The sequence below is a fragment of the Entelurus aequoreus genome, linkage group LG11, assembly GCF_033978785.1.
Source record: "Entelurus aequoreus isolate RoL-2023_Sb linkage group LG11, RoL_Eaeq_v1.1, whole genome shotgun sequence".
Taxonomy (NCBI): domain Eukaryota; kingdom Metazoa; phylum Chordata; class Actinopteri; order Syngnathiformes; family Syngnathidae; genus Entelurus; species Entelurus aequoreus.
Genome location: NC_084741.1, coordinates 42,069,875 through 42,083,923, shown reverse-complemented (window position 1 = coordinate 42,083,923; position 14,049 = coordinate 42,069,875). Strand labels below are relative to the sequence as shown.

The following is a 14,049-nucleotide window of genomic DNA, read 5'->3' as shown; positions in this document are numbered from 1 at the left end:
ACTGCACTATAATATATGTTATAATATATGCTATAAAAGGTATGTGAAAATGTTCTACTAGTACACATGGTCCCAATGTGCGATTAAATTTCCTCAAAACGTGTTTATTTAAAGCTTCCGGTACGCTGTTGTCATTTCCCATTTGGCAACGCAGCTCCCAAGATCCTTTGCGCGCACGGCTTTAAAAGATGTATCAGCACCGCACAGTAATAACACAAAGCGACCTAAAATGTAAGTAAAGCGGTTTTACTTATTAAAAACAGCCAACTAGAGATCTGTAAAGGTTGGTGTGACATTTGTAACTTACATTTCTGTTCAAATAAAAGCCTTCTACTGTCTTAATGTTGATCCACATCCATGCCTCTGTTAACACTTTTGAGCAAACTGATTCACCTGCGCAGCTTTTTTAATTAAAAAAATATATTTTACTTTTATACATGGCTTCTTGTTAATGCGATTGTGGAGTAGTTTAGCTTTTATAAATGACCTATAATTAATATTACGTACAAACATGGACGAAGATTAAGTAGTTACCGGTAGTTTTTTGTTGACAATATGTCATCTAATTTCAAGGAAAACTACTTTTTTTTTTTTAAAGTATGCCCATAATTTTTAATTTTCCCATCATCCACGTTGTGCGGGCAGTTTAGCATTTAGCTCGCCTATAAAGTAGGACTGGGCGATTTGGCTAAAAACTGTATCACGATATAAGTGTTTTGTAGTGGTCGATATCGATAATTATTGATATTTTTATGATCTATCGAAAATATGGACGAGGAGAAAATTATAGACTCAACCTCTGGGCTGATGATTTTAGGTTGTCCTGAAGAATTTGGAGGTAATCCTCCTTTTTCATTGTCCCATTTACTCTCTGTAAAGCACCAGTTCCATTGGCAGCAAAACAGGCCCAGAGCATAATACTACCACCACCATGGTTGACGGTAGGATGGTGTTCCTGGGATTAAAGGCCTCACCTTTTCTCCTCCAAACATATTGCTGGGTATTGTGGGCAAACCGCTCAATTTTTGTTTCATCTGACCACAGAACTTTCCTCCAGAAGGTCTTATCTTTGTCCATGTGAAGTCAGATGTAACAAAAATTGAGCTGTTTGGCCACAATACCTGTAATATATTTATATTTTAGTCATTTTAATTATTCTTTCCTGAATAATTTTCTTTAGAAAACAGACAAAGGGCTCATGTGTGATCTTTTCTTGTGAATGATGGGCAAATTTCGAAAAAACATCTCTATTTTTTGTTTACATCTCTACAATTAATATCATCTTGTTTGCTTTTCTGTTTAGAATATTCCGCAGGCCAAGATTTCTTCTTACCCAGGAGACGTTTGAGGATGAATAATGGATATAGATTACTATGAAGCTGGTTCCATCATCTTCATCCTCATCCTCATCATTTCTTATTATTTCTTTCATAAAAATGCATATATACACGTCATGTACAGTTGACACTTTCATTGTTTTTTAGTTTCTTATACATTTCCATGATCAGAAACAGGTTCCAAGGAAGCACCTATGAGAAATCAGAGGCGATAAAAGCGTCAACTGCCGACCAATCAAAAATGGCGTCACCATTCATTGAGGATCCTGTAGATATCGGTGCGCAGATCGTGAGAGGGTCTTTGAGAAGAGCGAGAGTTTTCCGTGACCGACAAAACCCTCTGGCTTACCCGGAGGACTTCCTTTACGAACGATACCGATTCTCCTCGGAGGGTTTGGCGTACCTCTGCCACCTTCTGGGGCCGCACGTGTCCAACGACACGCGGCGAAGCGGCGCGCTTACCGTGCCACAGATGGTCTGCGTCGCGCTGCGCTTCTTCGCCACGGGAACCTTCCTGTACGCGGTGGGCGACGCCGAGCACATCAGTAAAAACACCGTGTGCAGAAGCATCCATCGTGTGGCGCACGCCCTGGTTCAACTGCTCAACGCCTTCGTGGTGTTCCCCGGACACATGCCCACGCAACGCATCAAGGATGGCTTCTTTGACATCGCAGGTACGCGCAAACAACGTTGCTGCAAAAAATAACTTGCTCACGTCGCGTTGTCGGATGTAACATGTTGTTTTTGACTCCTTCAGGATTCCCACAGGTGGTTGGTGTTATTGATTGCCTGCATGTTCCCCTCCAGTCCAGTCTGGGGGAAAACGTCCGGGATTTTTTAAACCGAAAATCCTTCCGTAGCCTCAATGTTCAGGTATTTGATTGATTTCTTTACCACATCACATTAATCAGTCTTTTTTTTTTTTTGGGGGGGGGGGGGGGGGGGTTGTGTGGCCTGATTTGTGGTTTATGTGAGGTTTATTTTCTAACATTGCATCAGCAATCAATGTGTGGCAGAAGGGGAATGCCCGAGGGCAGTGTCAAAATAATGCTATAATTGGCTTTTTTTAAAGGCTAAAATAATTGTTATACATATTAAAGATCAATCGATGGGACAATTATTGTTGCCGATATTTGGAATTATGACAGCCAGAAGGAGCTGAGCTGGAAGGCAAAGCTCTCAATTTACCGGTCGATCTACGTTCCCATCCTCACCTATGGTCATGAGCTTTGGGTTATGACCGAAAGGACAAGATCACGGGTACAAGCGGCCGAAATGAGTTTCCTCCGCCGGGTGGCGGGGCTCTCCCTTAGAGATAGGGTGAGAAGCTCTGCCATCCGGGGGGAGCTCAAAGTAAAGCCGCTGCTCCTCCACATGGAAAGGAGCCAGATGAGGTGGTTCGGGCATCTGGCCTCACTAGGGAGGTGTTTAGGGCACGTCCAACCGGTAGGAGGCCACAGGGAAGACCCAGGACACGTTGGGAAGACTATGTCTCCCGGCTGGCCTGGGAACGCCTCGGGATCCCCCGAGAAGAGCTGGGCGAAGTGGCTGGGGAGAGGAAAGTCTGGGCTTCCCTGCTTAGGCTGCTGCCCCCGCGACCCGACCTCGGATAAGCGGAAGAAGACGCGTGGATGGACAGCCTTTTTTTTTTTTTCGAAATCTGCCTCTTTTTTTCCCCCAACTACAATAGAACTACATTAGCAGATACAATATATACAGGGTTTTCCCCAAGATACCTGTGGTGGAGGGGGGGGGCGTGGTCATCGAGTAATTTGCATACTGTGCTATATAATAATCTCCTATTTGTCCAGATACTTACACAAAGTTATTGTCATGTTATTTAATTGAATCACGGAACATGAAACTCGTGGCGCTCCTTTAAAGAGCCCACACTGCGCGTGTCGCACTGGTACCAAAAAATTCTGGTACCCGGTATATCCCCAGTTATTAGTATCCCAATTTAATTAGTTTTTTCCTTTTCTTTACGTTTTTACCTTTTGTGTTTGATTATATTTCAACAATACACTGCAGGCCACAAAATTTGAGCTGTGGGCCACACTTCGGACAGTTGGCATGCGTGTTCGAGTGCTGCTCAGAAACAAATTCCACTGGGCGAAATGTGCGGGGATCGGACAACGTTGAGAGGGTCGCACGTTTGTTGCGTTTGCGTGAATTGTTGCGATCGTAATGAAATCCTGGAGGCAGTGTTATTTTTAACCACAGGTTTTCATTTCGATTGAGTCGTACTCTTTTGACGAAAATTTATTTTAGTTTGAGTAATATTAAATAGATTTTAGTCCACTGAAATTACAGTAAATGTTGTCGACTAAAGTAGAAAGGATAACGCATCTATGAATTGTCTTGAAACCACTTTTTTGTTTAATTGGTTAAGGTTGTAAGGGTATCTCGCTTATTAAATTGCCGGGTAAGCTCGCCCATGGTGTACAACAAAAGTAGTGGTAGCCAGAGGTGGGTAGTAACGCGCTACATTTACTCCGTTACATCTACTTGAGTAACTTTTGGGATAAATTGTACTTCTAAGAGTAGTTTTAATGCAACATACTTTTACTTTTACTTGAGTATATTTATAAAGAAGAAACGCTACTTTTACTCCACTCCATTTATCTACATTCAGCTCGCTACTCGCTACTGATTTTTATAGATCTGTTAATGCACGCTTTGTTTGTTTTGGTTTGTCAGACAGACCTTCAAAGTAGGATCTATCGCATGCCTGCGTTTCACCAATCAAATACAGTCACTGGTTGACGTTTGACTCCGTTTCACCAATCAAACCGAGCCACGCGGTCACATGATTAACAAGCTTAAGCTTACATGAACTCAACATCAAATTTGAGGAAGCACATCGCGATATTTTGGCTGTCACCGTAGGCTGATGTTAGCTTCCCTGCTATGAATCACTGTCAAATCAGCGTAAGCAGTCTTGCTCTACCGTCTTTGATAGTAACAGTAATTCAATACAGTATGAGTCATCCGGAAATATTAGATGTGGCTTAAGATGTCCCGAGGATTTAGCGCTTCAAGTTGGTTGTAATTTTGCCGGATAAAACGGGGCAACGGGGTTTATAACTTGTCTTGTTGTCTACCCCGGCAATGGTGAATTGCGTCCATATTAGGGATGTCCGATAATATCGGACTGCCGATATTATCGGCCGATAAATGCTTTAAAATGTAATATCGGAAATTATCGGTATCGGTTTTAAAATTATCGGTATCAAAAGCAAAATGTATGACTTTTAAAAACGCCGCTGTGTACACGGACGTCGGGAGAAATACAGAGCGCCAATAAACCTTTAAGCAGGGGTGTCCAAAGTGCGGCCCCGGGGGCCACTTGCGGCCCACAGGTCATTTTTTAACGGCCCCACGGCACATTTTAAAAATACGATTGAAAAAAATAAACATTAAAGGTGGTATTTAAAGAGCAAACAGGTGAAATGTAACAAGAAAATGTAGCAATGTTTACTCTAATCACACAAAGCTGCCATGTAGGCTGTTTCTTTCTTTAAAAAATAATAATGAATCAAAATCAATGTCATTATGAATTATTGACCTATTCAAGGCTCCAATTACGTCACATTAAATATTTTGAGATATTTTTTGGGGAAAATGTTGCATATTTTGTGTTTGCCATGTAAAAAAACAAGCTGTTTTTTTTTAAAGAAGGGCCTAAAACGAACAAACAAAAAACATAAACAACAATAAAAATTATAATTGACAGATAGATCTGAAGTTGATCTCGAGATTATTGTGTTAAAAGTAAACAGTAAAAAAAAAAAAATTATAATTTATTTTTTAACACTTTAATGAGTAGGACCCTTTTGGATCCCCTACAATTTTAGTGTGATTAGTTTTTATTTGTCATTGCTCAAAACATAATAATGAATTAAAATCAATGGTGTTATGAGTTATTGACCTTTTTAAGGCTCCAATTATCATATAATCTCAAATATCCCACTTAAAAATGTTATTGTGTAAAAATATTGCATATTTTGTGTTTTTTTCATTAAAAAAAAAAGGTTTTCTTTGACAAAAAGAGCATAACATTTAAATCTTTAAAAAATGTTATATTGACAGATAGACCTAATGTTGATCTAGAGATTTAAAAACTTGAATAATAACACAAATAATAATACTGAATAATGACACATTTTTTAAATTTTTTGGACCAAAACCCTTTGGGGTCCCCGGGATCAAGCCTGAGTGGAAGCCTAAATGTATATTTTTTATACATATATTGTATTGGTTTTTAAAATAAAAAATATCAAAATGGCCCCTGCTAGCTTTGATTTTTCAATGTGCGGCCCTCAGTGGGAAAAGTTTGGACACCCCCGCCTTAAAGGCACTGCCTTTGCGTCCCGGCCCAGTCACATAATATCTACGGCTTTTCACACACACAAGGGAATGCAAGGCATACCTGGTCAACAGCCATACAGGTCACTCTGAGGGTGGCCGTATAAACAACTTTAACACTGTTACAAATATGCGCCACACTGTGAACCCACACCAAACAAGAATGACAAACACATTTCGGGAGAACATCCGCACCGTAACACAACATAAACACAACACAACAAATACCCAGAACCCCTTGCAGCACTAACTCTTCCGGGACGCTACAATATACACCCCCCGCTACAATATCAGAATATCAGCAAAAAAGGCCATTATCGGACATCTCTAGTCCACTTGTCTTCTCTCTCTTGTTTTCAGGTGTATTGAGGTGTGTAACAACACAGTTATCTCAGTACAAACTTAAAACGCCACACCTTACAAAGAGGAGTTCTGATTGGATCCCCTCTGGGATTTAGTCCCCGCCCCTCTCCCACATGCAACTGTGATTGGATAACTTGTCCCACCCGCTTAAAGACGAAATTAAATATGATTGTATTTTGTCCCTGTTAGCATTTTCGTCTCGTTTTTATTCGTTGACTAAATTGACAATTAACGCTGTCGTTGTTTTAGTCAACGTGAATTTGTTTTGATTAGTTATCGTCCTTTTTTAGTCAGGGGAAAATAGGTTGTTGACGATAACTAAGACGATAATATTTTACGTACTTTCCGGGCTGTATTTAAGCTACTCACACATTTTTAAAAGAAATAAATATTTGTACATATATTAGCTGCACCGGACTGCAAACCGGTACGAAATATTTTTGTAAATGTTTATTTACATGCCTTAATTGTTTCCAAACGATGTCTGTAACACGGCAGTAAAACGGCTGATCAAACAAAACAGAAGCTAGCTCTCCACTCAGTTAAAGAGACTCAATAACTCCATGGTGACGTTTTGGTGAATTTACGAAACTGAAACAATACAAAAAGAATGCTATTGTGCGTGTAATAATACTAACAAAGACACTTGTAATTGTATTAGCATATTCGCTAATGCTATCCACCCTAGCTTGATTACATTAGGATAGCATGTACAAATATGCATGAAAACACTCCTACAGACATCACAAATTGTAAAACTTACAAACGTTGCTTGGAGTGATTAATGAAGAATCCTTTCGAGCCGGAACGCTATGAACGGTTACACTTCCAGTTCAAGGCACAAAACAGGAAGTACATTTTCAACCCGCACCACCTCAATACCTCGTCTAAAAAATGGCACCATAGCATGAACATCAACACACCTTTTCAGTGTCTCCGTCGGTGTTCTATGAAAACTTCTTGTTGAATACAAAACATCATGGGCGTTAGCAAAAAAAAATCCATAAATTAGCCGCACTGTTTTATAAGCCGACGTGTTCAAAGCGTAGGAAAAAAGTAGTCCGAAAAGTATGAGGTTCTGATTTTTTTGCTTTAATTGAAATGTTTTCAGATGACTTGTGACCATAACTGCCTCCTCACAAGCATGGATGCCAGGTGGCCAGGATCTGTGGAGGACCGCAGGATCTTCAGGGAATCCACGCTGTGCCAACGCCTCCAACAAGGTATGACCGTCCAAGTGTTTCAGCCGAATTATTCCACGACAGCGCGCTAAAGACCCTCCCCTTCGTCAGGCATGATTAGCGGCCTGCTGCTGGGTGATCGGGGCTACGCCTGCCAGCCCTTTTTGATGACGCCGCATCCCGACCCCGCGCTGGAGCCACAGAAGCGATTCAATGTGGCTTTAGCCAAAACCCGGTTCAGGATAGAAATGACGTTCGCCTCGCTGAAGGCCAGATTTTCATGCTTGCACGCATTAAGGGCGTCCCCGGAGCGGGCGAGCAAAACAATCGCTGCCTGCGCTGTGCTGCACAACATCGCAACTATTCGGAGAGAAAAAGCCCCCGATATCACCTTGCAGCCGCACGATGTTGTGGACTCCATGGCGTTGGATCACCCTGCCGGTTGTGCTGCCAGGGACGCAATAACGCAAACCTTTTTTTCTTAGTTTTCATGTCTTTTTACTCTATTGGACATTTGTTAAAAAAAAATTATTTTCTATTGCCTTATTTTCACATTTAATTTTTCCTCTTCTTTATACAATTTGTTTTTGTAAATATTCTCCTGTTTTTTTCATATTTAGTCAATGTTTTTATACAAACTCTTCACATTGTCAATGCCAATCTGAAACAAAGAATAAAATAAAGTTGTTCCTGCTTGACTTCTCTATTGCCTCTTTGCAGTGTCTATATGAGGGGTGCGGCTCGCAGCTCATTTTTTAATGGCTCACGGCACATTCTAAAATTAATATTACATTTTTTTTTTAAACAACTTAAAAAAGTGGACTAAAAGAGCAAACGGGTTTAATATAACAGGGAAAAGTTGCAATGTTAACTAATAAAGCAGAGCTGCCGTGCAGGCGGTTTCATTTTCTTTTGTCATTGCTCAAAAAATAATAATGAATCAAAATGAATGTTATGAATTATTGACCTATTCAATACTCCAATTACTTCACATTAAATATTCCACTTCGAAAAATGCTTTGGGGAAAATATTGCATATTTTGTGTGTTTGCCATAAAAATTAAGTTTTCTTTAACAAAGCAATAATAACAAGCAAAGAATAACAAACGTAAATATATTTATCTGAAGTTGATCTAGACAAGAGATTTAAGCGGAAGAAAATAAAAATAATTGTATGACTTATTTTCCACAATTTTATGAGTGGGACTTAGTGGATCCATGAGAATTAAAGTTGTTTTTTTTTTTTTAAATAAAAACTTGTTATCATTGCTCAAAAAATAATAATGAATCAAAATCAATGTTATGAATTATTGACCTATTCAATACTCCAATTACTTCACATCAAATATTCCACTTTGAAATAACATTTTGTGTGTTTTCCATAAAAAATAAGTTTTCTTTGACGAAAAAGGCATAAAACAAACAAAAAAAAAACATTAAAAAAATAACCAACTTATAATCGACCGATTATTATTGGTCTAGAGATATAAGTGTTGAAAGTGAATCAAAATTAATATTATGAATTATTGACCTATTCAATACTCCAATTATTTCACATTAGATATTCCACTTCGAAAAATGTTTTGGAGAAAATATTGCATATTTTGTGTGTTTGCCATAACAATTCAGTTTTCTTTGACGAAAAAGGCATAAAACAAACAAAAAAACATTACAAAGAATAACAAACGTATAATATATTGATCTGAAGTTGATCTAGACGACATTTAAGCGGAAGAAAATAAAAAATAATTGTATGACTTATTTTCCACAATTTTATGAGTGGGACTTAGTGGATCCATGAGAATTAAAAGGTTTTTTTGGTTTTTTTTTTTTTTAAAACTTCGCTATCATTGCTCAAAAAATAATAATGAATCAAAATCAATGTTGTTATGATTTATTGACCTATTCAATACTCCAATTACTTCACATCAAATATTCCACTTTAAAATAATTTTTGGGGAAAATATTGCATATTTTGTGGGTTTTCCATAAAAATTAAGTTTTCTTTGACGAAAGTCAACACTTTTTTTCCTTTGCTTTGAACCCTGGCGCGCCTAGTTTAAAAAATAGTTTTTAAAAAGCAAAGATACTGACATGGTGTGTTGTTTGTGCTATGGAGTACTGTTCCGTCTTCTAGCCTTCCATAGCGTTTCTACTTGTATGGATTCTTCATTCATCACTCCAAGCAACATTGGTAATTTTTACAATATATATATATATTTTTTTTAAAATTTTAATTTTTTTCCTGTCCAGCTTCTCAGGCAAATCATATAGTTGATGTTGGGGTACCTTGAAGGTAGAAAAATCGCTATAGAAGTATAACCCATTTACCATGAGTTTTTATTGTCCCACCACCATAAAATGGTCCACATTAAAAAAGTCTTGTGTGCTTCTTTCAGACTCACTGCCCTGCTGGAGTTTGCAGAGGAGCAGCTGAAGGCCAACTTTGTCTTCGTGTGGTTCCGCAAAGGCCGAGAAGATCGACGTAAGTCAACTCCTCTCATTGTGTGTAAAAACATTGTAACTGCGCTTTCAAACTTACTGTTTGTTTGCCTTCCAGAGGCCATCATCCGGACGTTCCACTACATGGGCTTTGAGATGGTGAAGCCGGGCGACCCCTCGGTCCCGGCCCGGCCCGACTTGGCCTTCATGGTTTACTCTCTGGACAACAGCAGCTCAGACGAGGAGTGACCCCTGACCCCTGACCCCGCCCGCCTCGTCTTGCTTCGGGATAGTCGCCCACCCAACCCCCGGATGAGAGGCTATAGAACAATAATCTTTTTATAGACGGTCATGTTTCCCCTTTCTATCAATAAAATGCTACCTTGACCGCGTAGAAGACAAACTTCCTGTTGTCCATTCCAGAACGTGTCCCTCAGAAGTCTTGGGTCAGTCTAGCCTGCAAAATATTCCTGCACTCTAACGAGGCTTCTTGTGCCTAACCAGGAGAGTTGTTACTCTTCAGTCTTATGGTGTGTGTGTCCAGAAAGACCACTTCAGGGTATGACCATATATATATGCAATTACATGCAGGAGGTGTCCTGCAGACTTTTCATTTAGCACTTTGATCACGACGCCAAAGAACCCAGTGTACCCTCACTTGTTGTTGTCGGAGCGCCACGTTGATCCAAACCTTCTCCCGCTATTTTTAGCTGCACGTTGGCTCGGGCAGGCTGCTTCTAGTTTCTGCATGTCTTCCAGGTGTGATTGATTGACCTTCATTAATATGACGTTTTTATTTATTGTTTCATCCAATCCACGCTTGTGCGTTGTGTACATGCCTTCCTTGGTGCAGGGAATGTTGAAATAATAAAAACACCATGGGAAAAACTGTGTCAAGTTGTCATCCATTAGAGATAAGCACAGAAAATAATTGGCTCTCCACGTATCACCATAATGACCAACATTTAAGTACAGTAGCACAGTAGGCCCGAGTACTCATTAAAAACAGCATCGAGGTTTTATGCAACAAGTATATTTTTGGGGTTATTAACTTTACACACAGCTTGAACAGTAACACTGTTTAAATATAGGAAACTAAAACGAGTGGTTATTTGGTGTACCACTAGATGGAGCTTATGTACCGCTTTTTGAGAATCTGATCTAACAAAAAATTGTAATATAAAAATGTTTTTTTTTGTTGCAAAAGTCACATTTTTAATGAGTGGATGTCAATGTTCACACAAACCAAAATAAACATTGGACAAAATATATTATGGCTTTAGGTGCTTTTTTTTTTTTTTTTTAAATGAAATTTACAGAAAGTGCGTTTGATTGCTAACTCGAGAGGTCGAAATGAGCCCAACAAATTGAACAAAAACTTGAAAAGGAATTTTACCTTTGCAACCTCATTATACTATTGGCTAAGTTTTATATTCATAAATGTAAGTTTCTCAATACCCGACCTGTCTTTTGTGCCTTAAGAATTAGAACTCTACATTAAAACACTTTCTACCCCTAACAACCAAAAAGCTGTGAAAACGGTGATGCTGTGTTCCAAATTTAAGTTATTTACTGAAATTGAGTGAGCCTATGGCTTGGCACTTTATTTTATATATATATATATATATTTTGCATTCTATGTTAGTTACTTTTAACTTATAACCCCCTGGTGCTGTTTTGTACTCTTTTAGTACTGTTTGTACTATTTGTTGTACTTATTTTGATTATTGTTTATCTGTTTGTAAATGTTGAAATTTATAAATAAAAGTTTAAAAGAAATAAAAAAATAAATAAAAAACGAGCCCAACAAATGCGACTTTCGCCTGAAACATGGTGTCTTGACAAATCACCTCGTCACTACTCGATTGGTACCGGAAACCCCGATAGTGCAGGCGTAGAGGCCACGTCACTTCCTGTCAACTTGTTTTACGGAAGTTTGAATGCTTCTGAGATATGCTCCAGCACCCCCCGCGACCCCAAAGGAGACAAACGGTAAAACATGGATGGATGGATGGATGTTCATGCACCATGGTTTTCTTTTTGTATTATTTTTTCTAAATGTACCGTAATTTTCGGACTATAAGTCGCAGTTTTTTTTCATAGTTTAGCCGGGGGTGCGATTTATACTCAGGAGCGATTTATGTGTGAAATTATTAACACATTACCGTAAAATATCAAATAATATTATGTAGCTCATTCACGTAAGAGACTAGACGTATAAGATTTCATGGGATTTAGCGATTAGGAGTGACAGATTGTTTGGTAAACGTATAGCATGTTCTATATGTTATAGTTATTTGAATGACTCTTACCATAATATGTTACGTTAACATACCAGGCACGTTCTCAGTTGGTTATTTATGCCTCATATAACGTACACTTATTCAGCCTGTTGTTCACTATTCTTTATTTATTTTAAATTGCCTTTCAAATGTCTATTCTTGGTGTTGGGTTTTATCAAATAAATTTCCCCCAAAAATGCGACTTATACTCCAGTGCGACTTATATGTGTTTTTTTCCTTCTTTATTATGCATTTCCGGGCGGTGCGACTTATACTCCGGAGCGACCTATGGGTGAGGGCGGACCTACGTCACTTCCGCCTACCAATCCCCTAGCAACCGGGAATTCGTTGAAAACAAACCAGCTCACAGCGAACACAGCATTGACAGAAAAAGCATTTAACGAGCGTTGTGGCTTGGAAGTCGGCGTTAAATCCTTCATTTACGCATTTTTACTTATTCGCATATCGTGTGAAAAAACGAAAATGTATTATTTGCGTCAGACTCGTCTCAGTGAACTTTAAAGCTTCTCAGGCTTAGCTTGCTAGTTAGCTTAGCCTGCGCGCTGCTAAGAAAGACGCGGAAGTTATCAACAACAAGATCAAGTGTTAGTGTATACAATATTGAGAGATTTGAGGGCTACATGTATTGAATGGCAACATGAAAATTATAGGGTTTATTGGTTTTTAAAAACCCAACTGTTAAGTGCAAATTTAAACAAAACCGGTTTTCGAAAATAGCTAGCTAGGCTATAGACTATATAGTATATTACTTACTTAACTTAATCCTCTTCTTCCCGGATGGGAAATAAGGCTTCGACGACTCGACGCCATTCATCTCGCTGCTGTGCTCGTCTCTGTGCCTCGCCCCATGTAAGCTTCATCTCTTTCAGCTCCCCTTCAACTGTTCTTCGCCAGGTGTTCTTTGGCCGCCCTGGCTTACGTTTTCCCGGTGGTGTCCATCTTAACGCTGCCTTTGGTATCCTCTCGTTGTCCGGTTTTCGAAAATAGCTAGCTAGGCTATAGACTATATAGTATATACCGCATGTTATTTTTGTACAACAACAACTTCAGCTGTCGAACGTTATAAGGTACAAATTCAACAAGTACAACATTAGCACGGACGTATAGCCAAGTTGTGGTTAAGAAGGTGGATTTTTGTTCCTTATTTTTACCAGAAACGAAGTGATCCTAACACACGACCCGGGACTTTGGGGGACTCCAGTGAGATCCGTCCTCGTTTTCCCAGTGTAAAGCTGCAAGCCATTTGTCTCGTCTCTGTGGGCTTTTAGCACGCTTTGGCAGAACAAAATACAATCTTTGTTTTCCCTGTTTCCAGTTGTGGTTAGCACAACCAAAAACAACACAGTTTTTCGGCATTTTGGAGGCAGAATGACGGGTTTAACCAGCGTAGGTCGACAGGTTAAAGAGTAATGGCAACGGTTTGTTTTCAACGCCAGTCTGGTTGCTATGGCTCGAAGAACCCGTATGTAGCTCAGTTGCCCGGATGTCGGCCCTCACCCATACTCCGAAAAATAGGGTAATTAAAATAGTAAATATAAAACAAAACTAACTTTATTCAAGAATACAATATTTATTTGGAAACCATACATGCCTTAAATGGCAAATAAATCGATCTATTTTAGTACGGAATTATTTATGCACGTTTAAGACGGTGAAATCACGGTTATAAAAACGATTGTGCGATGATGTCATATGTCTCACGAGGGATATGATTAATTTGACTACGAGAGGTCTGCATCCTCGTTAGTATAGTGGACAGTATCTCCGCCTGTCACGCGGAAGACCGGGGTTCGATTCCCCGACGGGGAGGTTTTTTTTTCTGAAATTCCACATTGAGTAACTATTACGTTCATGTTACGGTCGAAACAAACATCTTGCTGTATTGCCTTTTTCTGTGTGTTTTAATAGTTTTCCCAATAAAACGCCAATGCTCAAAAGCGGCAGTTCTCAACTGGTTTGGCTGCGGGATCCACCATCACCAAAGAATCAAGCAGCGACACACATTGCGGACATTTTTCTAGACAAATTCCTCAAAAACTTTTAATTATATTTTTA

General features: G+C 39.2%; 2 protein-coding genes and 1 non-coding gene across 3 annotated transcripts; all 3 read left to right on the top strand.

Annotated features, from left to right (window-relative positions):
- Positions 1–156: 156 nt before the first annotated feature.
- On the top strand, positions 157–7,947 carry LOC133660137 (putative nuclease HARBI1). The gene is made up of 5 exons (XM_062063314.1): positions 157–231; positions 1,304–2,011; positions 2,095–2,210; positions 7,180–7,291; positions 7,361–7,947. The coding sequence occupies exons 2-5, from the start codon at positions 1,501–1,503 to the stop codon at positions 7,732–7,734; spliced, it is 1,113 nt and encodes a 370-aa protein (XP_061919298.1). The 5' UTR covers positions 157–231; positions 1,304–1,500; the 3' UTR covers positions 7,735–7,947.
- A 1,625-nt stretch (positions 7,948–9,572) lies between these two features.
- On the top strand, positions 9,573–10,580 carry LOC133660682 (ornithine decarboxylase antizyme 2-like). Its single transcript, XM_062064258.1, has 2 exons — positions 9,573–9,734; positions 9,810–10,580. Exons 1-2 carry the CDS (start codon positions 9,611–9,613, stop codon positions 9,938–9,940), a joined length of 255 nt encoding a protein of 84 aa, XP_061920242.1. The 5' UTR covers positions 9,573–9,610; the 3' UTR covers positions 9,941–10,580.
- A 3,151-nt stretch (positions 10,581–13,731) lies between these two features.
- trnad-guc (transfer RNA aspartic acid (anticodon GUC)) lies at positions 13,732–13,803 on the top strand. Its single transcript has one exon. It is a non-coding gene; the product is annotated as a tRNA-Asp (tRNA).
- Positions 13,804–14,049: the final 246 nt, after the last annotated feature.

Bases quoted from the DNA above. Each gene is read 5' to 3' on its own strand.
- LOC133660137 (XM_062063314.1), top strand. From the start codon at position 1,501: ATGATCAGAAACAGGTTCCAAGGAAGCACCTATGAGAAATCAGAGGCG. The intron at 2,211-7,179 runs GTATTTGATTGA...AAATGTTTTCAG, and splicing joins TCCGTAGCCTCAATGTTCAG to ATGACTTGTGACCATAACTG. The intron at 7,292-7,360 runs GTATGACCGTCC...CCCCTTCGTCAG, and splicing joins GTGCCAACGCCTCCAACAAG to GCATGATTAGCGGCCTGCTG.
- LOC133660682 (XM_062064258.1), top strand. From the start codon at position 9,611: ATGGTCCACATTAAAAAAGTCTTGTGTGCTTCTTTCAGACTCACTGCC. The intron at 9,735-9,809 runs GTAAGTCAACTC...TTTGCCTTCCAG, and splicing joins CAAAGGCCGAGAAGATCGAC to AGGCCATCATCCGGACGTTC.